The following is a 23,442-nucleotide window of genomic DNA, read 5'->3' as shown; positions in this document are numbered from 1 at the left end:
ACCCTTTCGTTCCCCTCACCAATCTTGTTAAAGCTAGAAAAACGAGGAAACCTTTGGAGTCATTTGTAGATTTCGAATTGAAAAAAGCCTACAAGAGTTCGAATCCGATTTCGAAAAAGAAGCACAGCGAGCTCCAATATTTGTAGAACAACAACACAATTCCCAAACGTCACGTCAGTTTTTATAACAGTCTAAAAGTTAATTTACGGAAGGATTAAATTTTTCTAAGAATGACCGAATTCTTCCAAATTTGTGTCTGTTTGTACACCAATAATTTCGTACTAACTTCTTGTTCTTATTTATGCGTTACCACAATTATTTTCTCAAAGATTAAAATGTAGTTCATAAATGTTAAAGTGGGGGGGGGGGTTAAGTTTTCGAAATCCTGGTTACCCATAAGGGAATGTTGATGAAGCCAGCCTAATTTTGAGTACCACTGAATATGATGAGATGAGTCGCAATATATTTCAACAATCACATAATTTCTTAGTTTCTAAAGAAACGAATTTTAAAAGCCAAATTTTTTTTCATCGATTTTCTCAGAATTACGATTTTTGAGTTATGCCACTATTCCAGCGATATATTCTTACCATGCGTATGCCATATCCAAAAATTTCATTACTTCATACAGCATGTCCCACCCACTTTTTCTTACTATTGAATACACCATGAATTGTCAAACTAATAGAGCAAGCTTATCTGCGAAAAGATCTAAACCTCCCAAGCACTTCCTAATTCATTTCACAAATAAACGTGGTCTCAATTCTAATCTCAATGATGTCCATTTCCACTTGCCCAAACCCCATGTACTTTTTCTGACAGAATCTCAGTTATCGGTTGATTCAACTACTGCTCATCTCAGATGCCCAAATTATTCGCTGTATGATTCCTTTCGACTCAAAGGTGATACTGTTGTTGTTGTTATTTGGTTTTTAGGAGCATTAGCAACTAAGGCCATGTTGCTCCGGGATATGCGGTGGTTATTCCCTGACCTTTCCGCACCCTCCGTTTTTGGTGGTCACGGGCTCGAACCCCGGTCTAATCAAGAAGCGTGTGCTACGCACTGCTGCTCCTGCTCACCTGGCTACGGAGGCGCCTAAAGGTGGTACTTGTGCATATGTCCATTCCGATATATTCCCTGTCAGAGACTTGGCAACTTGGAAATTCATCTTTTCGATCTTCTCTGACTTAAAATCTGTCCACCTCATTCTGCCAAATTCATCTGTCTGTTCGGCAGCACTCGTTAAATTAACAGGTTTTGTTCATAGCAGCGGAGTAAAAAAGATGATGACAGGAAGTGTTTTTAATAATAATAATAACTAAAATTCTTAACAATAAATTGTAAAAAATAAGACGACCCTTCTTGTCACACTCAACTACAAATATTTGCTCCTTATAAAAAAAAAAAAAAAAAAAAAAAAAATTCCTTTTGGCTCATTATGAATCCTGAATTCACAAAGAACGCATACCGACCACCACAAAATCTCCATAAAATTCTTCGACCCAAAAGGGGCCCCTGGCACAATCAGCGTCTTTTTAATCCACCCCACCCTCTCCATCGTAGAAATGGTTATTTTCTGATATTTCCACTGACAAAATTGCTCAGAAATTCGCCGGAAATGTCAAGCTACACAAAGATTCCATTAAGAGTGCTGGGGAAGGGAGAGGCGAGGAAGGGAGGGGGTTCATCCATGCACGAGAGCAACGGAAGTTCCATCCGCTCGAATGCCCCGCGGGTAGTCTACTTGGAAACGCTCTCTGCCCACTACAAAATCCTATTTTCTTTTCTTGTTTTCTGTTCTAATTTCGGCGCAGAAGGAGAAGATGTCAACAGGATTACTGCATGTCTGCTGCTTGCAAGCTAAGCACACACACACACACACACACACAAATGGCATACCGCGACTGCGGACAGAGGGTATATGACGGATATAGTTCGCCAGATGTCCAATGGTGTTGCCCAGGTGCAAAACCTTACATTTAGACGAACCGTTAAACTTCAGTTATCACATTTCAGGTCATTTAGACATTCGATCCAAGTCACTCTGAGCAACAATGGCCTTGTTCTGGTCGCAAACCACCTTTCCTATCTTAAAATCCAGTAGATAGCTTCCCTGCACTCCCTCACAAATGTTTGTTTGTCTACATATGAACGAACTAAATCTTATATTTTATTGCCTTTTACAAGGCAGACACGTCCCTTCCAGATAAACACGTTTTCCCCTGGTCCTGCTGCTATTTTTTGTTTTTTTTTTTTCCGTGCTACGGTCACTCAGAAGTCACGTATACTCTGGAGGTCGCAGAGCGACGGATATTAGATCGAGAGGTAGAAAAGTTGCTTCTTCGAAGGTGTGTTTTATTGGAGAAAGTTTCTTTGCGCCGCTTTCATTTCGTCGGAACGTTTTCAAGTCCCTAAGAAGACAGGAATTCTCAGGTAATGCAGTTTTCTTAAACAATATGAGTGCGTATTGGTGAAGCCTCAATAACAGCTACTTTTCACTTGCGCAGGAAGATATCCATTCCACGAGAAAATTATTTGCAGATCGCCAGCTCGGGCGCACATGAGAGGGCGCCAAGTTGAGACCTGAAGTGCCTGAAGGACCTCCAACTTCGGCGGTGTATTTGGAAATGGACATTATTGAGATTGGAACTGTGATCACCTCTATTTGTGAAATGAAGGAAAAACAGTTTGGGAAGTTTAGATTCACAGAAAAATTTGTTCTGTTACTTTAACAATTCATGGAATATTCAGTAATAGGGGGGGGGATCATTCTGTACGAAGTAAAATATTAGGATAGGGCGTACACACGGCAAAAATGCACCCAGTTCCATGATATAACGTGACCTAGACAATGCCCCACGCATACACGCTACTCGGACTCCCTCCAGTCACTATCTGGCAGAGTAGAGGTAGCAAGATTATAAACTAGCTGATCCGGAAGCGTCCTAGAGAGTTACCAATAGGTTCGGTCCGGCGTACTTACTAGTGGCCGGTCTGCGAACACCGTTTTAGAGCTGTACCCTCGAAATGTAAGGAAGATTGGATCTCGCCACGATGTTCATCATAACCTCAAAAGTCAACAATCATACTGCATGATAGAAGAGATGGGGATTGCAGGAGCTTTTCTCGGCGCACTAAACATGTGGCTTAAGGTTCACCACCTTAAGCCACAAAGATGGATAGTTAATGCTCTTACTTCGCATCTGTATTGCGCGGATTTCTTACGTTTTCATCTTTAAACGTGAAAATTAACCACATCGGCTTATCCAAAGAATACAGTGTACTGTCTAAAACTACTGGTGAACTTTAATATGAAATAAGTATGCGTCCGTGAAATTTAATTTCAACTCCAAAGCCTGAATTTTAAAATATATTTTCCTCTTTCTCCGAAAAAATCTCCCATTTACCTTCTTTTTACATTGACCCAATCTCTGGCTTTTCGAAACTGTAAACTTCGAAGTCTTTTTTTTTACAAAGCATAAAATGACGACACGGGTTCACAGTACACCTCGATTGCGGATGAAAAACAAAGTATTTATGCTGAAATATAAAAATATAACAAATTTAATTTGAATAATATCATTCAACAAAAGTCACACTTATGACACACACTCGGTGATCACTGAATTAGGACCACCAACCTAAACACCATTTTGGGCCACCTTTCGCACGGATGACAGCCGCTATTCACGTAGGCATTAACTCCACTAGATGTGTTTGAGGATCAGCTGCCACGCTGTCTGCAAGGCAATAGATGCCGGTTGTGTGTCCTCACTTGCCGTTCCAAAATATCCTGGTGTTTAGTCCAATTGAACACCAGGCGAGGTCAGGAAAATTTGTAAGCCAGTCAAGATGGGCGATATCTTCGCTGTGTTCCTCGAACCACTCGCACACAGTGCGGGACCGATGACACTGCTCATTATCATTTTGGAAGATCCCGTTTCTGCTGGGAAAAGAATGCAACATGGCAGGGTGCCTATGGTCTCCTAAGAGGTGCCGGTAGACCTCATCTGTGAAACGACGGTCCATGAGGAGCAAAACTTGCCCCATATTACCGCTACCTGCCTGAATAGTGGGCACCATGCACAGTGGGTTCATGAACCCTTGTTTCTTGCGCCACTGAAGGCACCCATCGGCGTATTGCACCAAGTACTGTAATTGGGCTCATCCTACCACCACACTCGTTTCCAGTCCTCCAGTATCCAACCAGCGTCATGTTGGATATTTTTTGTACTTCGAGCTATGCGGCATAGTCCATTACGGATGGGGTGGTTGTAATTCAGTGATCACTGAGTGGATGCTTTTTATTATAGGGTAACGCTTGTAAATAGCAGAGTGGAAATGCTTTTAAAGAGATAGCCATAAATACTGTACATCCATTTGTAGCGCAAAGCGCAAGTGAAAGGAAACACGTGAGAGCAATGCACACCGACATCTGAGGCCACTACATGATATAAAAAGAAGAAAATATAAATCACTGCGTTCAATAAACAAATTTCTTTACAAATTAGGGTGTATAAAGACATGCAGTCGATATTTGTTTATTGAATAATTAAATTACACGCAGTAAGAGATATTTAAAAATAAGTTCAGTAATAAATATCAAGGAAATCTAAAATTATGAAAGAGTTAAGAAGAACAGAACATTATCCATTGCATTTGTGTCAAGTATCCAACAATTTAAACACATAAATGTAGATGATAACACAATTGGGGTTAAACAGGAATATTAGAAGAAATATTTAACAAACATTATTAATTCAATTTCTTTTTCAGAATTACGTTATTGTAGAAAAAAGAAATTCAGATAATTAAAAATAAACACATTTCAGAGAAAGAAATATTAATTAGCTTAATATATTGGAAAACAAAATATCCATATATAAGAATGTGATATAATAAATATAAAAATGTAATGCAATGTAATATAAATATAAAAATGCAATAAATATAAAAATGTAATGTAAATATAATATAAAAATGTAATATAAATGTAATATAAATATAAAAATGCAATATAAATATAAAAATGTAATTATAATATAAATGTAAAAATATAAGCACGAATTAATGAACATGAATAAAAAGGAATGCAATGAAGTCAGAGATAAATGTTATCAGCTCTGTTGAAATGAGAAGAAGAGAAATTTTAAAAGTGAAACATTCAAATTTTATAAAATATTATTCAACTTACTCATTAAACACATCGAAAAGATATAACAACAGTAACGTCAAAATTTAAAATGAAAATTCCACGAATAGTTGCGCATCATTCACTTTGAAAATAAAACGAAATGGAATCGCAAAGATAGATTTAATGTTGTTTTAATGAGTACTCTCGAAACCAAGTTTCCAGAATAAAAAGGTCCGCTTTAAAATATGTTCGTTGTAGTCTGGAAAGTGGTGCCACCTGTCGTCAACAGGGAGAACACATTTCTAATTATCCGAGGAAAAGTATTTGCTCGTAGAATAAAAACAGTGGGGAAGAATGGAAGGAAGTTATTTGCAAAATATTTGCCCTCTTTGGTTTTCCCCCCTGTTGGTACAATTTCGGATCACGAGCAAACACCTTTCGGCAGCCTCAAATAAGAGTTCTCTTAATTTCGACCCAACGGGCCACATTGATTGAAAAGCACTCGATGCGCGCAACAACCCTCGACTTCTGCGCGAAAAGCTGAATGAAGTGGGCGACGAAGGCCCATTTGTAAAGGGGCTCTTTTGCAAATAGGAACACGGCGGATGAAGTGGATCGGCGGCCCTTAATTAGCGTCGGCTTAAAAAAGCGAAGCGTTCTTATCGAGCCACGCGCAGGTACCGAGCTAAACCGAGCGAAAGAGAACGCAGTTCGGACACAAAAGAAAATCCAATTAGAACGCTTTAATAGCGCTCCATTGTGAGGGCCCCCATTAAACGGCGCGAGCTCATTCTTCGGCGCACTTTCAGCAGTCGCTGTACAGGAACCGCGTGCGTCACAAATTACGTAAGTCCCGCAATCGTCTGCACTTACGCGCCAAAAGTTAGGGAGGATGGACGGAATCGGAGGATGAATATCGCGAGAAGCCGCGGTCCCAGGCGCCACTGCTGCAGGTGCGCCATCTTTAGACCGCCCGAGTGACTGCTACAGACGGCTACAGTTTGACGTCGTCGAAGAAAATCCGGTAATTTAATCCGGAAACACTCCTGCGTCGGGCCCCATTAACTGCCTTAATTTTTTGAACTTTTCGGTGACGCCGTTCATTGTGCCGGCGTTTGCATTTCCGGTTCATAAGAGCGGACTTCAATTTCATCAGTCTTCATCCGAGAGCGCTGATCTCGCTTCGTAAAGTTCTGATGTAAATAGAACCACTCCTCCCACCTACTCTCCTCTGCGGAACAGTTCTGTCTGTACTTCTATTTCACAAGCTCAGAGTCACCAAGCGGAATCCTCTTCAAGATCAGTTAAGGCAACATATGCAAAAATAACTGCTGCCACATCTAATGAGGTCTGCAAACCTGTCTGTAGATCTGCCGCCACAGTGAGTAAACCTGTTTCTGATTGCCAGTCTCAAATATCGCACCAAAGATCAAAACAGAACAAACCGTCAGAAAATATTAAAGCATCTATATCTCAAGGTACTTTCTCCAAGCTTCCAGCCATAACTCATCAAACACAGAATGTAACTACTGCAGAAAAATCTCAGTTACTCAAACACAAGTATAATATCACAATTATTCCCACAAAAGACCGAATTTTTCTTTCTAGACTTGGACCCTCCACTAAATCTGAAGATCTTATCAACCTAATTAAAGAAGAATATGGTTTCGGAGTAGATTTCCGTTCTCTGAAGACACGATGTCCCGCCTACTCATCTTTTATAATAACATGCCTTCCATCACAAACAGAAAAAGTGTTGAATCTAAGATCCCTTTTATCAGGGGCTCTAGTAAAACACTTCACGGACAGACCATCAAGGGAGTCCAAAATCTCCTCTCCACCGGCATAGCAATCAGATACCCTGCTATCTACACATACTACGTTCTCCTCTCGTCATAGAATCCCCAGATCCCAACTGTTCAGTGTTTACCTTCAGAATTGCAGGAGTATAATTAGCAACCTAAACCACTTCAGAGCAATCCAAGGCTCACATATTTACGACATTTACCTGCTCACTGAAACCTGGCTCTCCATTGATATTGATGATCAGGAGATTATAGATGGACAATATACAATCCATAGAAAGGACAGAGGATCTCGTGGAGGCGGAGTAGCTATTATACATTCTAACCATATACTCTGTGAAACTGCATCAAATTTCACAAATATTGAATCAGTATACTGCCTTCTTCATCTTGGCAAGTTAAAGGTTTTAATAGTATTGCTTTATTTTCCACCTCCTTTAACTAATATAGACCTCCAGTACTTAGAAAGCTCGCTGGAATCAATCTTCCCACTAATTCAATCTGCCGACATAGCAATGGTTTTGGGTGACTTTAACTGTCAAATGGCCAATTTAGAATCTTCTTCTCCATCACTGCAGACTAGGGCTCTCTTTAATATGCTTCACAGCTATGGTCTGGAACAAATTTGCAACTTTCCAACCAGAGAAAATGCCTACCTCGACCTAATATTTTCCTCTACTCATATAGATGTTCACACCGACAACCCCATATTTCACTCGGATTATTCACCAATTACTTTTGACATCACAGTGACTTCTCATAACTTCAAATGCAGCTCCCGTACTCCTCGATTCAATTTCAGAAAGGCTGACTGGCCTCTGCTCAACCTAGCTCTAAGAAACGTAGACAAGCAGCTCGCTGACGCTATGGATGACATCGATGTGCTCACCAACAACCTGATTAACTGTGTCCATTCAGTTATATCTGACATTGTTCCTCAATCCCATCTTACCGCACGCTCTACCTACCCGCACTGGTATAACAGTGAACTAATACGTAAAATTAAATCCAAAGAATTCTACAGAAACAAATATAAGCAAACAGGTGACAGTCAATACTATGAAATATTCAGCCAACTCCGCAAAGAAGTGAAAACTCTCATATTAAACTCCTACAACATGTATACAGAGTCAGTTCAGGATAGTCTGCTTACTCACAGAGATATCAAACCATTCTGGAATTTCATGAAGCATAAGAACATAACCAGTAGAAAGTTACAACTCCGAAACGCAGATGGAATTCTCTTATCTGACGAATTCAGTATTGCTCAAGAGTTTGCCAAACACTTTTCTAGAATTCAAACAAATGATACATTGAGACCTGCCTCATTTCCTGACTTCACACCTGTTAAAGATGATATCCTCATTAATCTCTTTATCACTGATGAAGATCTAAACTCGGCATTAAAAAGCATGAAAAATGACTATACTAGAGGCCCAGATAACATTCCAGGCCTATTTTGGAAAAGGACTGTCACTACATTGAAACCCCTCATACTGCGGATCTTCAACTTGTCTCTCAGGCTGGGGAAGTATCCTAAGCACTTTAAGCAGGTCAATATAGTTCCTATTTTCAAAAAAGGTGATAAAAATGACGTATCTGATTACAGACCCATAACCTTGCAAAACAGCCTGGCTAAACTCTTCGACACAGCAGTGCACAAACATCTCTTCGAATTCTTCAAGCCTTTTATCGATCAGAATCAACATGGTTTCTGCAGTGGCAAGTCAGTAGTCACAAATTTACTTCCTTTCTGGCAATACACCTCTGAAGCTCTTGATAACCACCTGCAAGTTGATGCAGTCTACACAGACATATCTAAGGCATTTGATAAAGTCCCGCACGAACAACTTCTGGAAAAACTTAAGCTATATGGCATCCGTGACCCTTTGCTCTCATGGCTACGCAGCTATATTACGCATCGTTCCTTGAGCGTTATCATCGATCAAGTGAACTCAGACTGTTTTATACCACTAAGCGGAGTACCACAAGGCTCTCCCTTAGGTCCTCTTCTCTTCATTGTTTTCGTAAATGATCTTCCTTCTTTCATCTACACCTCCAATGTTCAAGTTGCTCTCTATGCAGATGATCTTAAGATCTACTCAGCAGTGAAGGAGACTACCGATTCTCAACAACTTCAATGTGCTCTCAATAAATTCTCTCAAATTCTCTCTGTGGCTGTCTCTGAATGGCTTGTCTGCTAACCCCTCGAAGTGCAAAGTTATCTCTTTCTCATCTTGCAGATCTCCACAACTAATGAATACGGAGTATAGTATTAACTCTGTGATCATCGAAAGGTGTGACCAAGTTAACGACTTAGGGATTCTCTTTTCCAGCAGTGCTAAATTCGATGCCCATGTCCTTAAAATCACCAGCAAAGCATTCAAAACACTGGGATTCATCAAACGGAACACATACAAGTTCAAAAACTACAGATATGCGGTTATCCTTTATAAAACTATTGTTCTGCCAATCCTTGAATTCAGTTCACCCATCTGGAATCCTCACACAAAGACTTTAACTAACAAAATTGAAGCAGTCCAAAAAAACTTTATCCGTTACCTTACGTACCGCAATCCTCTATTCTATCACTCAGTGTATTATGAATCGCTGTGTGATTACTTTCATCTAAGGCCTCTGTGCACTAGAAGAGTTACTGCTGACATCGCCCTCCTAGCCAAAGTAATCACTGGAATTTATGAAGCATCTGATATCCTGAGTAAAATAAACTTCAATGCTCCCTGTAGACAAGTCAGGAACCTTACACCGTTTCGCCTTGACTCTGCCAACACGGACTTAATGAAGTTCAGTCCACTGAACAGAATCAGCAAATCAGCAAATGACTCTCGCATTGACTTCTTTGACAACTCCCAATCACTGATGAACTCCATCCACAAGTTTGCCTCTTCTCTTAAACTGCAAAGTGACTAGCTCACATCTAATTATTATTATTTGTTATATTATTTTTCTGTTCTCTAACGGATTAATTATTACTTGTTTTACCGGTAACTTAACTTAATACAATCCTCTTTTGTACATATGCTTTTATTGTTTGAATCTATATCAATGTTTATCGTCCTGTAGGATTTCACATTATTGTTATTATGTTTATTGATCTGATCTCAGATACACTGTTAATGGCTACCTGTTGTGTATCTTTTTATTAATAAAATAAAAAATAAAAATAAAATAAAGATAGCTGACACCCGCAGCACGCACTTACACGTCCGCGAAATAACTTTCTCACTCACGTTTACGAACGATCCATTCTCCGTACAACTGATCGCTCCCTTTTACAGGTCACCTACGCTTGATTGATTGATTTGATTTGATTTGGTAGTTGTTGGCGCATCGGCTTCTGTGGCCATATTGCACCTCCCAAGGTTTTTTTTGCAGTACTTTGATCCAAGCCCGAGGCGGGAATCGAACCCGCGACCTTTGGGTTGCCGGGCAGGTACTTTACCCACTCGGCTAGCCCGGTCGGCTATTCACCTACGCAACGTGACTCTCGCTCACAAACACGTGTACGTTAGGGTGTATACGTGTCCGCTACTTTTTCAACAACCCCCGTATCAGGATGTTGCAGCGCGCTCAACCTTCTGCACGCCTCACGGAAGAACTTTGTGTGTGCCGTGCCAGTGACCCCCGAAACATTAAAGGCCATTTACTCCGCCGAACAAATAAATGCACACTTCGTGGGAAAAAGTAATTAAATAAAGAAAACACTTTATACGAGACATTGAAACATCATTTAATAAAGATAAACATTTCATTGAGTATAAAAATAAATTAAATTAAATCAATATTTAATTGTGAACTCTCAATTTAACAACAATCATCAAAACATACATTTCAAAGGAAACTTCTGAAAATACAAAAACATTTTCTTTGAGACAATATCGCGAGCATCATTAGAGAGAATCTATCAAATATACATAAAGCAGATCTGAGCCACAATAAACTAGCAAAATGCATTTAATAAAAATACGTAAAGAAGATATTCAGAAAATAGTGGCAAACAAACAATTTCAGTAATAAATATAAAGAGGTCAATGAGAAAACACCACATAAAAATACATTAATTTTCTCACAAAAATCGTGCAGAAAGTAAAACAGAATTCGTGTAGAACTGAACAACGCAATAAATACACTTGGCGATTATTCACAAAAGTAAATGGAAACATCGAAATATCCAAAAACAACAAATCGTCCTCCTGTTTAACCCGAAACATCGTCGTATAACGTGTCTATTCGAGGTCAAATAAGAACGGATCCACCTTTTCTGAGCACGAAGATTGGCCGCGAGTGGAGATGAAGCTGCGCGTGAGTGAGCGGCTTCATCTTCACTGCGCAGCGGACCGAAGAACAGAATAATTATCGAAACAAAGCTGCGTATCATAAAACGCGCAGAATTTGTTCCAATATACTGAAGGGAATCCCTCCCCCCTCGGGGATTCGCCGACTGGAAAGGTCACGAAACAGACCCTTCAGCATCTACCCCACGATCGGTGAAAGAAAATGTTCAAACTGTAACCTCATAACAAAGTCTCCATTTTCTATTTTAATTCTGTAACCCCAGGCGTTCTCACCATTATTTGGGGTCCGTGTGCCCCGTGGGTCACAAGTCTGTATATAAATAAAAGAAATGTGTAACGATCGCGGTCTGGGGTCGTACCCCGATCGCGCTCCAATTACAAGCCACAAGAAACGTGGAAGACGATTTTTATTGCAGTCTACGACTATCGATCCCTGTTTTCGGTTTGAACCCCAGTTTTGGTACGGGTCGGTGGGCCAACCGAGAAGACGCCGCTCTCTTGCGGCGAAGCGACCTTAAAGAAACTTCCAGCGGATCCATCCCCAAAGTTGGTTGGAAACCGTTTTAACTCACAAATAAAGAAACACTTTCCATTTCATTTCATTTCATTTGTAAGTTTAAACCTCACGCGGAGAAAGGGGGGGCTGGGGGAAGTTTACTTAAAAGCGCGATTTGCAGCGAAAATTTATCGAAGTTGAGGAGAAGTGAATTATTAACTGACCTGAGTGTGCGGTTGACCCCCAATATAAAATTTTATTTCGATAAATTTAAAATTAATGGATATTTATAATAAGCTGATGCCGAGATCACTGTGAGGTCGAAACCCCCTCCGACAACGATTTTCGCCTTTGTGGGCTACTGGCCGGTCTACGTGGGGGTTTTTACCCCCACCCAGTGCACTTTCATTAAATTTTTCTGTCCGTCACGCGAAGTCCCGTTCTTCCCTCACCAAACCCCCAAAGAATTTGTCCCCATCTCGCCCGCTCCACTTACGACCAATAAGACGCGCGGTCGTGTGACACGCAACGATACAAGTGCTGCCACCACGCGCCTCCTTTTTCTCTCCGGTGTTTTCGGACGCCCCCTCTTCACAGAACCAACGCCGACGAACACTTCTTCCATCGTTCTGTCGCACACCCATCTCATAAAGGAATAATAAAGCGCACTGTGAAACTGAGTGATCCAGATGCTATTCGCCACTCGTATTCCCCCTCCATCCTCTTATATCGTCCAAAGAAAGCCTCCTCGCATCCCCCCACCCTCCCCCGAGCGTTCAAGCCAGACGTCGGGAAGGAGCTTAGCGTTCAACGAGAACCGCCTGCTCCGAGGCCACGTGGGATGTCTGAAGAAGTGCCAGAACATCCGCTATTGTTCGGCGTGTCTCGAGAGAATAACAGACGCACGCACGTACACACCGCTGCCCCTCCCCGATCTTCGAACACGTCCGGATACCTCCACGAAGATCAGTACATCCGTCGCTTCCACTTAATCCTCGCTCGGTTTGCGCCGGAAACATCAGCTGGCGAATTCCTTGGTGGGGGTTTCTGTCGGGGCTCACGCACCCTCTCAACCTCGTGACACGCGCCAATAACGCCACGGGTACGTCGTTGTGGGAACAAAGATCTTCGCTCATCCTCATCCCGATTTTCTGTCTTAGCGAATGCCACGTGCACTTCGTGTGGTGAACGGAACCAATTGGATATTTTCTCGCGAGGAACTCGTCCTCTAACCAGCAGAGTCGTGATCAGTTTAGTGCCGCATTAATATACGAGTGACAAACTCACCGTAGTGCTCATAACATAATACACGGCACCCCCCCCCATCGACGTTATCAGCACACGACTGGTGCTGTTTTGGCATCATCCATACGCAGGCAGACGAAGGCCGCCGTAGCCTAGTGGTCAGGCGCGCGGGTGCATAAGTACACGTGCCTTGAGTGACCGGGGTTCAAGTCCGTGACTACTGAATACGGTGCTGTTTCTTGTATTCTGTCTATCTTGTGAACTCCTCTGACCGTTTAGTCGTCCCGGAGTATAAACAGAAAATTTATTTATTTTATTTATTTATTTATTTACTGGCCGTTTCCACGTGCCACGAATCGTAACCAACTAGATGCAGCACGTGCTCACGTGCTACAAACTACACGCACGATGAATGTCGCGAATAGAGGGAGTGGTTGCCAGGAAAGCTGGCTCGACCACCTCCTTTTAATAAATAAAAAACGGAGTATTCCGAAGAAGACTCGAAAGCGGGATTGACGCAATGAGGATGGACTTCGTACTCGACAGACGAGAAAACAAAAGGAGGGCGGTTTTAACCCCCACCCAGTAACAAGCGGAGGCTGTCACCACGCTGTTTCACGGCAACGGATATAGCGACGCTCAGTCAACGTTGGACCGGACAGAATTCTGTGACCACGGGTACCAATAGAAACCGCAGACACTACGTGCGAAGCGAGGTGTACAAACGCAGCAGCGCCGCCTTCGGAAAGTAGAAAAGTTGGCCAATCGCAGCGCCGAAAGACCAATCTTTCTCACATCAAAACGCGCGCACACACACACACACACATTTGACTCTCGGGCGCCTTTCTCGCAAAGATGGCAATAAGAAAGCGCTTCCTTACCTTCTGCAAGACGGATTCGCTAAGTTTTTCCCTGTTGATGATCTTCACAGCGACTTTTCGGCCGGAAACACAGTGGACGCCCAACTTGACGAGGCCTGCAACGACACAAACACACAACGCCATTACACACCTCGTTCGCTTAAATTGAGCGCAAAAAATTGTTTCAGTAAACAACGCGCAATTAAAGCAAATGAAAGTTTGAAAAAACTATATTGTACAAATGTTTATCGCAATAATAATAATAATAATCATAACTAGGGGGTCTTCGCCCACTGCTCGTTTGCTCGCCAACCCTCGAGCACGCTTTTCTTCGCAAGATGTAGAGGTACGACGGAGTAAGTGAAAGCTTTTCTACATAAAAGACACACCTGTCGAAACGCACTGGTCGATAACTAATCAGGAAATGACCTATGTAATAAGAAATAAGAAAGCAATGTGGTTTTTATATCATTTACCCGAATTTGTAGTGACGTAATTTACCCGAATTTGTAGTGACGTAATTTACCCGAATTTGTAGTGACGTAATTTGTCCTCCCAGTAGTACCACGTGACCCGCATCCCTCTTCTCCTATTGGCTATCCCACTACTCTGAAGGTCGAATAAATATCACTGCGTAATTATTTACCCGCGTTCACATAGGTCACTTAAGGAAAGGCCTCTCGCTTCGGGTTCCCACAATGCACGAGGACTACTGTTGCATCGGAAAGAGCGGGACTAAAATATTTACAAATACATAAATTATATCGGGACGATGGGTCCCTTCATCAGCTGACATTAATATACAATAAACCTTACGATGGAACATTAAACGATGCCAGCGTGGCCATGTATTAGACAAGGCCACCAAGCCTAGGGTTAACGGTGATAATACAAAATGATAATAAACATCGATAAATCAAACGTAACGAAATACATATGTGGGGGGGACATAAATGGAAGTTCAAAACTGAAAGGACACCACAATGTATAAAGAAGATATTGGTGGAAGCAAATCATTTTGTATCGCGATACAAAACAAAGTTCTTTGCACCGAACACAAGTTCGTCATTAAAACTCACTAAGTCATCTTCGTAGCAGATGGCATTGCTAGCTCGAGGCATTAATATGAGCTTCGAGGAAAAGGATCAGGGACAGGGAAGTACAACTCGAGGATGCGGCGTGTGTATTCCCTGTCACGAGCGAACTTATTAAGGTCAGCATCCAAGGACTGGGCACGCGAGAGTATCTGAAAAAGTAGGAACGTATCGGATAGATGGAGACGACTGAGATGTGGGCACAGAGTTGGAGTCGCTCTGAGGAAAGGCCGAGGGACTCTCCAAGAGCACGTCCCGAAACCTGGCCAAATCATTTTGACAGTCCTGGTAAGGTGTTTCAGCTTAATCAGCGTGAGGAGCCTGTGAATTTGAGTCAAACTGGCCATTTCAGTTGTCCTTAAGTGTGGAGGAAGTTTATTTTTTTATGGCTCATTTTAAAAGTTAAAACTCATTAGAAAAAGTGGCCTAATTTTTCTAGGGGCAGCAGATGCCCGTTACTCCGCATCATATAACAGCACAAGTATGGCTATATGAAAGCGGGGAGTTTACTGTGGTTTTTATATATTCTGGTAGTTGGGACTTAATGAATATAATGTAGACTCTGTTTAGCAATCCATTGGAGTCGAGCTGCCAGGATGAACAGCTTGTCCACTGAAGCAGAGCTTGGGATCAAAACGAATCCCGAAGTCAGTATACTTATTGACGATGGGAAAAGGAGAATTCTCATATTCAGCCAACAATGTCTAATTCTCCTGTTCCCATTGTCAATAAACATACTGATCTCGGGGTTCATTTTGATCCTAAGGTCTGCCTCAGTTACCACATGGACAAATTGCTCACCCTGGGAGCTGGACTCCGATGGATTACCAAGCAGCATTTACATTACATTGATGAAGTTGCAATTACTATAAAATTTATAAAAAACCACGGTATACTCTCCGCTTTCATATGGTGCAGAAGTATGGGCATCTGCTGTCCCTAGCACAATCGAGTCACTTTTTTTTTTCTTTCTGCCGAGTTTTGGCTCTTAAAATGGGCCATAAACAAACAAACAAACAAACTTCCTGCACAGCTAAGGACAACTGAAATGGCCAGTTTGATTCAAATCCACAGGCTCCCGACGCTGATCAGGGTGAAACGTCTTACCACGACTATCAAAATGATGGTTGGCAAGATATTTGCACCATCATTCTGGGAACTGTGCTCATGGAGAGTTCCTCAGAGCGACTCAAACTCTGTGCCCACATGTCAGCCATCACCACCGATCCGTCTGCGCGGGTAGCACAGTGGTATCGTACCCTACTCCCCACACCGGGTGGAAAAGGCTTGGGTTCGAATCCCGTCGATGACGCGAGGAACTTTAATGGGCTTTTTTGACTCCGTGGCTGAGTTAGTCGGTCTCAGGCGTAGATAGCAAGGGTTTTCTCCCCAGTAACTGGGGTTTTTCCGTCCAGCAAAACAGGCAAATCAACCATAGAACATACGCAATTTACAGACACAAATACGGGTCAATGTATTTAATTACGGGCAACCCTAAAATAATAATAATTTTTTTAAATCACCACCTATCCGATAGGTTCCTGCCTTTTCAGCTACTTTGATGTGCCCAGTCCTTGGATGCTGACCTTAATATAAGTTGGCAACCTCGAATCGAACTTCCCCGTCCCTGAACTTGCCAATTTCGCGAACCAACAGTATGATCTAATATGAAGATGGCGGAGTAACTTTTCAGTAAGACAGTGTGCAAGGATGAACTTCTGTTCGGTGCAAAGAAAGTTGTCCGTGTTATATTACGATATGAAATTATTTGTTTCCGCCAATATCTTGTTTATATTTGTAATGTAAACAACTGTATTTTACTTTGAGTTTAGGGCTCTTCTTCCACATACGCATTTCCTTGTGTTTCATTTATCAGTGCTTTCTATTCTATCACTGTTAACCCCAGGCCTGCTGGCCGTGAAGGGCAGCATTGTAATGTATCGCAATAAATGTTTCTAAAACAGTGTTGAAAATCGTTAGAGGGGATCCAAAATATGTGGGCAATACATCCGATAATGAATTGGGTAATTTCATCCACACCTGATGTAGAATTAATGGCCGCAATCAGCTGTTCCCTGGAGATTGATACTGTGGCCAGTGTGTGTGTGTGTCAGGTGGGATTGCGCTTGAAGTACGAATAGCGGGACATTGTTCCAGCTTCGAGGCAAATCTAGATATGAAATCAAGCCACTGGTCAGTTCAAGATTTAGGAGGAAATGAGAAGGCTGCTCAGAGGAGGGGCATTTTCCTCTACGAAGGAAGGGTTACATCCCTTTAATTGCTGCAGATTTCCGATTGTTAAATGTTGCGCGGGCTGTGGAGTACGCTATCCTGCCTTGAACTATTAGTGACGGGTTCCACATTTGTGCAGATGCTATTTTAACTTGAAGTTCATATTAACACGGGATGTCCACCACTCTCTAGACCGAGGCACGATGAAAATCCTCTTTGATGGTTCTGCAAAGGTCGCAATCGTGTTAAGCCAATTAGTAAGCAAATTCGCCGCAATTTCAAGACCACAGTTTTCAAAGACACACCACGGGAAGGCAGAGGCAGCCTCAACACATTTAGCAATACTCAAAAATCTGGGACTAACTATTACTGTGGCATTGGTTGAATTCACAACGTCGAAATTTGGACAAGTATGTGTAAAAGAAGAACAATTGGCTTGTGGTCTCTGCCAGGTAATGAGGTGTGCAAGGAAAGGAAAGGAGACAAGGATAAGGCCTAGTTGGTTGTTACCTCTGGTCGGGAGATCGTTGTTCATTTGTAAACCTGTACAAGGTAGGAGCATTGGCTGAAGGTTAGCTAGTTGGGGAGGAAGATTAAAGTCTCCACAGACGAAGCGCAAGGCTGAAGGATAAAGGTGGTTGATGATCCAGTTTGATATTTCACGGATGGCTTCGCATGAAGGTGTATTTATATAACAATTACGTCTATGAGGACTTTATGGTAGCTGAAAGTAACGGCAACAGCTTCATAGGCTGATGTTTGGCTAGAAATTTGGTGAACAAGCGAGGCCCGTGAGTTCTTAAAGAAAATTGCAACTTTGCGCGACTCTAGCGATAAAAGCAGATTTGTGGCCACCTGAAAGAACACGGGATATAAAATATTCGTGATGTTTATGAAGCGAGGTCTCGGTGAGGATATGATACGACTAGAGAGGAGAATTTGGTGAACGGTATCCAGTTTGTTGCGAAGCCTTAATTTCACCACAGTGTAAGAAGCTCTGTTTGGCTTACGTTTAATATGAACGGGCAGAATCCAACCGAAACCAATACTTTGGTAAATGCATTAATGAAAAATATCGAAAACAATTTATACAGAAACACGTTTCACTTCGAAGTAGAGAACATCTTTTAGTCACGTGAGAATCGAGTACTAGGACATGCAGGACGAAGGAATCAACTCAGAAATATATACGCGCAAAGAAAGGAGTTAGGGAGAGGAACAAAAATGAAGTGACTGACACAAACGGCCCTCGGAAAGAAGTCTTTTGTTACACGTTTCGCAGGTCATCCACAGGGTTTCACAGATCGTCCACAGGTTGTTGTGGCCCAACCCGATGATAATAGACGGTGGAACAAACGGAAAGAAGACCTGCGGAAGGACAAGTTTATTGGAAGCAGTGGATAGATCCATGGATGCCTGATGCAATATCCATAAGCGACGATGCTAGCCTTGGGGTTGTTCGGATCTTAGGGATCCGGTGGGGGTGAGGTGAAAATCGCCGGGAACGAAATGTACAACGGTGCGAGTTGCTCGCGATGTTCTTCGGAGTGGCCAGTTATTGAGTAGTCCGCTGCTTTTACACGTACATCCGGGACACGTTTATCAGGGCCGTTGCGCAACATCTGTTTGTCCAAAATCTCCGTAACGTCCTCTTCGAAACCACAAACACGTGTCGTACGTAATCCGAAAGATTGATCGCGTTTTTAATACGTAATTCGTACCAAAAAATTCATTCTAAACGCGAATTACGCAACTGCTGTCCCTCGTGGGCAACACAGTGGATATAAGCGCCGCCCTTCCCACATTTGGTGTAAAAAAGCCGAGCTTGAATCCTCCGAATCCTCAGAGAAAGTTTTATGGGCTGTTTTTTCATAGTCAGTCTCAAGAAAGCGTTGGTGGTTTTTTTCTCCCGGAAATTCGGGTGTTTCGTCCGAAATGCAGCAAAGCGACCACAGAACACACCCAATTACGAATAGAATATACCGACGCCTCACAGATTTAGTTGGTTTGACACTTCGCATTTGGGGGTGGGGCAGTTTGTTCACGATTGCAGGTCACGAAAAAGTGGCGAGTTCGGCACGGCCACAAATCCGTTTCGTGCGTCAGTGACGGAAGCGGAGCTGCCAACCGAGACCGAAACAGCTGAAATGTTCCGAAGTGGGGTGGTCGTAATAAATAACTTGCGTAGAAATGCCATTTGAAGATCGGTTTCGGAGTGAAATATTTGGTTGCGGTGTAACGGCGACCTCCTCGGCAAATTGCCAGGAACTCCGTGACCTGCAGTAGCGTCGCGTAAATCGATTGCAGAACTCGGGGTAACATCCGGCAAGAGTAAAAAGTGCCGCCTCGCTTACGTATTTGTCGAAGTAAAGAACGAAGAACAGTCGGAAAATGTGTGAACTTTTACCGAAACACACCGTGAGGTCACCTTCAAGTTCGTGGACTTTTCAGAATTTTTTTTTTCTCACCAAATCGGAGATGTGCTGTCGAAAAAAAAAATGAAATGAATGGTTCATTTGGGAGGACCGAGGTGGGGAGTAAGTAGCTGTTCCTGAGACCGTGACCTCATTTGGAAAAATACCGAAAACGTGTGCTGGGCAGAATTCGACGCGACCTTTACAAAACGCCATCTCACTTCAGCCCGGTCAACATCTCCAAAAGCTTCCAAACGCTGTCTGCAACTGGCAGGTTCCCAAGCCAACGTCAAGCGGCGATGTATCTGACCTCGATGGCGACCTTCCAACGGATGTGAGCTACGCGGATGCCTCGAGTGAGTTTGCAAGTCCCTTGTCATAAAGCGGCATCCAAGATGTCCAGGATGTGCAGGATCCACTTCTCCGGTGACTTCGCAGTCATCTGTGACGAGTTCGCGGTCATCACAACTGAGACACGCTACGAACCTTTCATGTGGACCACCGGGGTTCCTGTCGTGGACCTTCCCTGGGTGCGCTGCATTTCAATTCATTGATCGACGTCCTCTCAAATATGACAATCCAAACGAAGATTAAAATACGAACATTTGTCGATGATGTCATCGTATACAAAACTGTCACTTAGAAATCATTCTGTTCCTTTTCTCTCTCTTTCTCTCTCTCTCTCTCTAATTAAACATAGGACGAATTAGAGAAGGATCAATGGCCCACAGATGCTTTCTGGGATGCGAACTGCGATGTCGAATCAGTTCATTTCGCATCTACGAGGAAGGAGCGGGGGTGCAGTGCAGTTCGTCCTCAGAATGGAAAGAAATTTCGCAAAGATTTCCGTTTGCCAAAAAAGGAAAAAAATTGCTATTTTACAAGAAAAGGGAAAGCAGAATGGGGTGGAGAGCTTTCTTCTCGGGAAATTGGTTTATTTTCTTCTGGCTGATCTATCACGCGATCCTCAGCGCAGTCCCGAGAGAAGGCGAACCCCGCGAGCAGTTTCCGAAGATAGTCAACCTCCGCTTCCAGTTAAAGACAATTAAGAAACGCTTCTTCGGCTTTCCGGTTGGGTGCACGCTCTTCTTCGGATCCCCCGTTAATGCAGTTTGCGTCTTCTCCGTCTTTCGGGCATCCGATCGATCTTGGGGGGGGGGGGGAGGGTCACGGAACGCAGCTATTTCCGAAGAAACGCAAAATCGGCAGTCCCACCTTGCGAGGGGGGGGGGACACTGACCGCATTCGCGATTCCGCGGAGAAACAAAAGGCGGAATGAAAGCAAAAATGAAAGTGCACATCCCCGTCCTCGTGGAAGGTCGATTGGGCTGCTGCTGCTACGCGAGATCCGGTGGAGGAGTGAACTCCGTACGTAATGTCAACACCTCAGCTGGCAGCTTAGGGGGAAGGGGAAGAGAGAGAGAGGGGGGGGGAGTGTTTAGGAGACGTTAACGCTCTATTTAAAGTCTTATTCATGGCGTCACTCATAACGGCGTTAACGAGCATCCCCCACTCCACCCCTCCCCCCAAGCCCGACACGGCACCGTACAATGAGGTGCGAGTAACGCCACTCGTGCGGCCGTAAATGGCTGCAAATTACGCCGAACGAGAACCCGTTGCCATGGCGACCGTGATAACGAGAACGGAGCCGCGACACGAGAAATGAAAAACAGACGCTTTTGCCACGAGACAGGGTCAAGTGAGGTTACTGTACACGAAGCCACGTCCGCGCTTCATTTAGCATGCCGCGCCCTCTAACGGAAAGATTTCCTCCGCCATCGGACGCTGCATTTGTGCGCGCGTGCGCATGACGTCATCACATTTGAGTGCGCATCCCCCCCTCCCCTCCCCACCCCAACGTCGCTGAACAAACTAAGAATTTCGAGTAAAACGGGCACGTTCTGCGCAATCCCCAACTCCTGGGGGAAAATCAAACTGTTTGGGTGGGATGGCGGGAAAAAAACATCTCAAATTTTCTTTGTTTTTTTGCAGAAAAGACGCAGCTTTCAAAGAGACAGCGTTAAAATGTTGTGGCGTCACTTCCGGTTTCGACGTGATTCAAAAATAAACCGAAGGTCTAACGAAGGCTCCCCACATTATTCGCCGCTCTTTCGCCATTTGCGCGCTACTCCGTGGTGGGCCGTAGCCCCCCCACTCCACAAAAGAGGTTCGTCCCCAACTGAGACGAACCCGAGCAGAGAACGCACGTGATTCATAGACACAATACCCTCGTGGCCTTTGTTCACTCTCGGAAAGTAAATCTAGCGAATGCACTTCGGCCAAGTTATTTACGTTTGGGGCATGCGCGCAAACCGAGATCGTTCGTCTGTTTTCTGCTTTGTACGTTTCCTGCTCGAACTGCTGTCTTAAAATGGAACCCCATTTCGTGCATCCCCCTAATACCACGGAGGTAAAAACTTTCATTCGCTTTTCATCCTCCAACCCCCACGTTCATTTTAAGCACCTTTTTGGGTCAAAAGGAGGAGAGGTCAGCCGATAAGCGGCGTAAATTGTCATCAGTTTTAATTGGGGTCCTCGGGGTTCTTCCCTCGGCTCTTTTTCGTTTATTCAGACAGCAACGATCAGCGCATCGTAACTGTGAAAAACGCACGAAAAGCGAAGGACGCGCAACGTGTTCTCGTAAAAATGGCCAAAAAGTGGACCACACGAAGTACCATTTATACATCGAGGAAAAGAGAAAACGAACATCGAAATAATGCTACCAAAGAGAGAGAGAGAGAGAGAGAGAGAGAGAGAGAGAGAGAGAGAGAGATATTCCACGCATAAAACTCTGAATAAATCTTTACAATTCTAAAAAATTGATAAATTGATAATTTATTGATAAATTGATAATTTATTTATCCCCATTTTGTGTTACAATTGTTGGGAGGTAACAGCGAGAAGGGAGGGAGAACACATAAGCCAGAGGCTTTTTAGGGGGTGTTCCCTTTGAAAAAGATAACAATAAAACCAGATAAGCCATGAATGGGACATGTTTCTACATTCCATTACAGAGACTTCGTAAACTGTCGCGTGGTTAACAACACTACTTATAATTACATTGCGAGTACTTTTACAATAACGAGTACGAAAGAAAAAATGATGAAATAATTGCATAGAGTGTTACAAGCTTTTTGACAGCTGTTCCTTCAACTTGTTTACGCAATTTCCAAACTGGTATGCATTGCGGAAAGTTCAGGAGTTGAGTGGAAGGTGATTTAGATCAGACATCCCTGGTGATGTGTTCAGTCAGGAACTTCTTGAACTTGTTTAGTGAAATGGCATTTTTGATGTTTTCAGGACTCTGTATTTTATATTTTTCTCACCTATGGCTTTTCGAAAAAGCGGAACCTTCAGGTTCCTTCATTTCTTAAATCATATCTTATTCCTTCTTCTTCTATTGTTATGAAACAGGATCTGAAGAGAGGAGGAAAGTTTGGTGTTTTCAAAGCATTGTAGACAAAGACCGCTTCAGCTTTTTGTATCAGTTGGTAGATGCTTAAGAGTCTCGCTTCCTTATATCTCGAAGTCACCGATGCATTCCAGGGAAGGCCCAAAATTGAACGAACACATCGATTGACAATTGAATTGATTCTCGTAAGGTTATATTGACTGGTCGTACCCCATGAGATGATTCCATATGTGAAGTGAGGCTATATTAAGGAAAGGAATACTAGTCTGAGAAGGGAAGGAGGTACCCAGGCAGAGGCTCGGGCGAGTATTCCTGCTAGTGACGAAGTTTTCTTTCGTAAGGTGATCATTTGTTTATCCCAACTCAGCTTGTCATCTAGCCAGATTCCTAGAAACTTGGTATCATTCACCCTTTCCAGTTGTTTTCCTTTGTA

General features: G+C 43.0%; 1 protein-coding gene across 2 annotated transcripts in view; it reads right to left on the bottom strand.

Moving 5' to 3' along the window:
- LOC150080023 (serine/threonine-protein kinase BRSK2-like) overlaps positions 1-23,442 on the bottom strand; it is a 364,636-nt gene that overhangs the window by 258,152 nt on the left and 83,042 nt on the right. For both annotated transcript variants that reach the window (XM_090383817.1, XM_090383818.1), the window contains exon 2: positions 13,879-13,973. In XM_090383817.1, coding sequence (XP_090239943.1) covers positions 13,879-13,973 — 95 coding nt within the window. The remainder of the gene's footprint in view (positions 1-13,878; positions 13,974-23,442) is intronic.

Source organism: Mastigoproctus giganteus, chromosome 10 (assembly GCF_048544385.1).
Source record: "Mastigoproctus giganteus isolate SK-2022 chromosome 10, ASM4854438v1, whole genome shotgun sequence".
NCBI lineage: Eukaryota > Metazoa > Arthropoda > Arachnida > Uropygi > Thelyphonidae > Mastigoproctus > Mastigoproctus giganteus.
The sequence above is the reverse complement of the archived record's forward strand: the minus strand, read 5'-3'. Positions and strand labels throughout refer to the sequence as shown.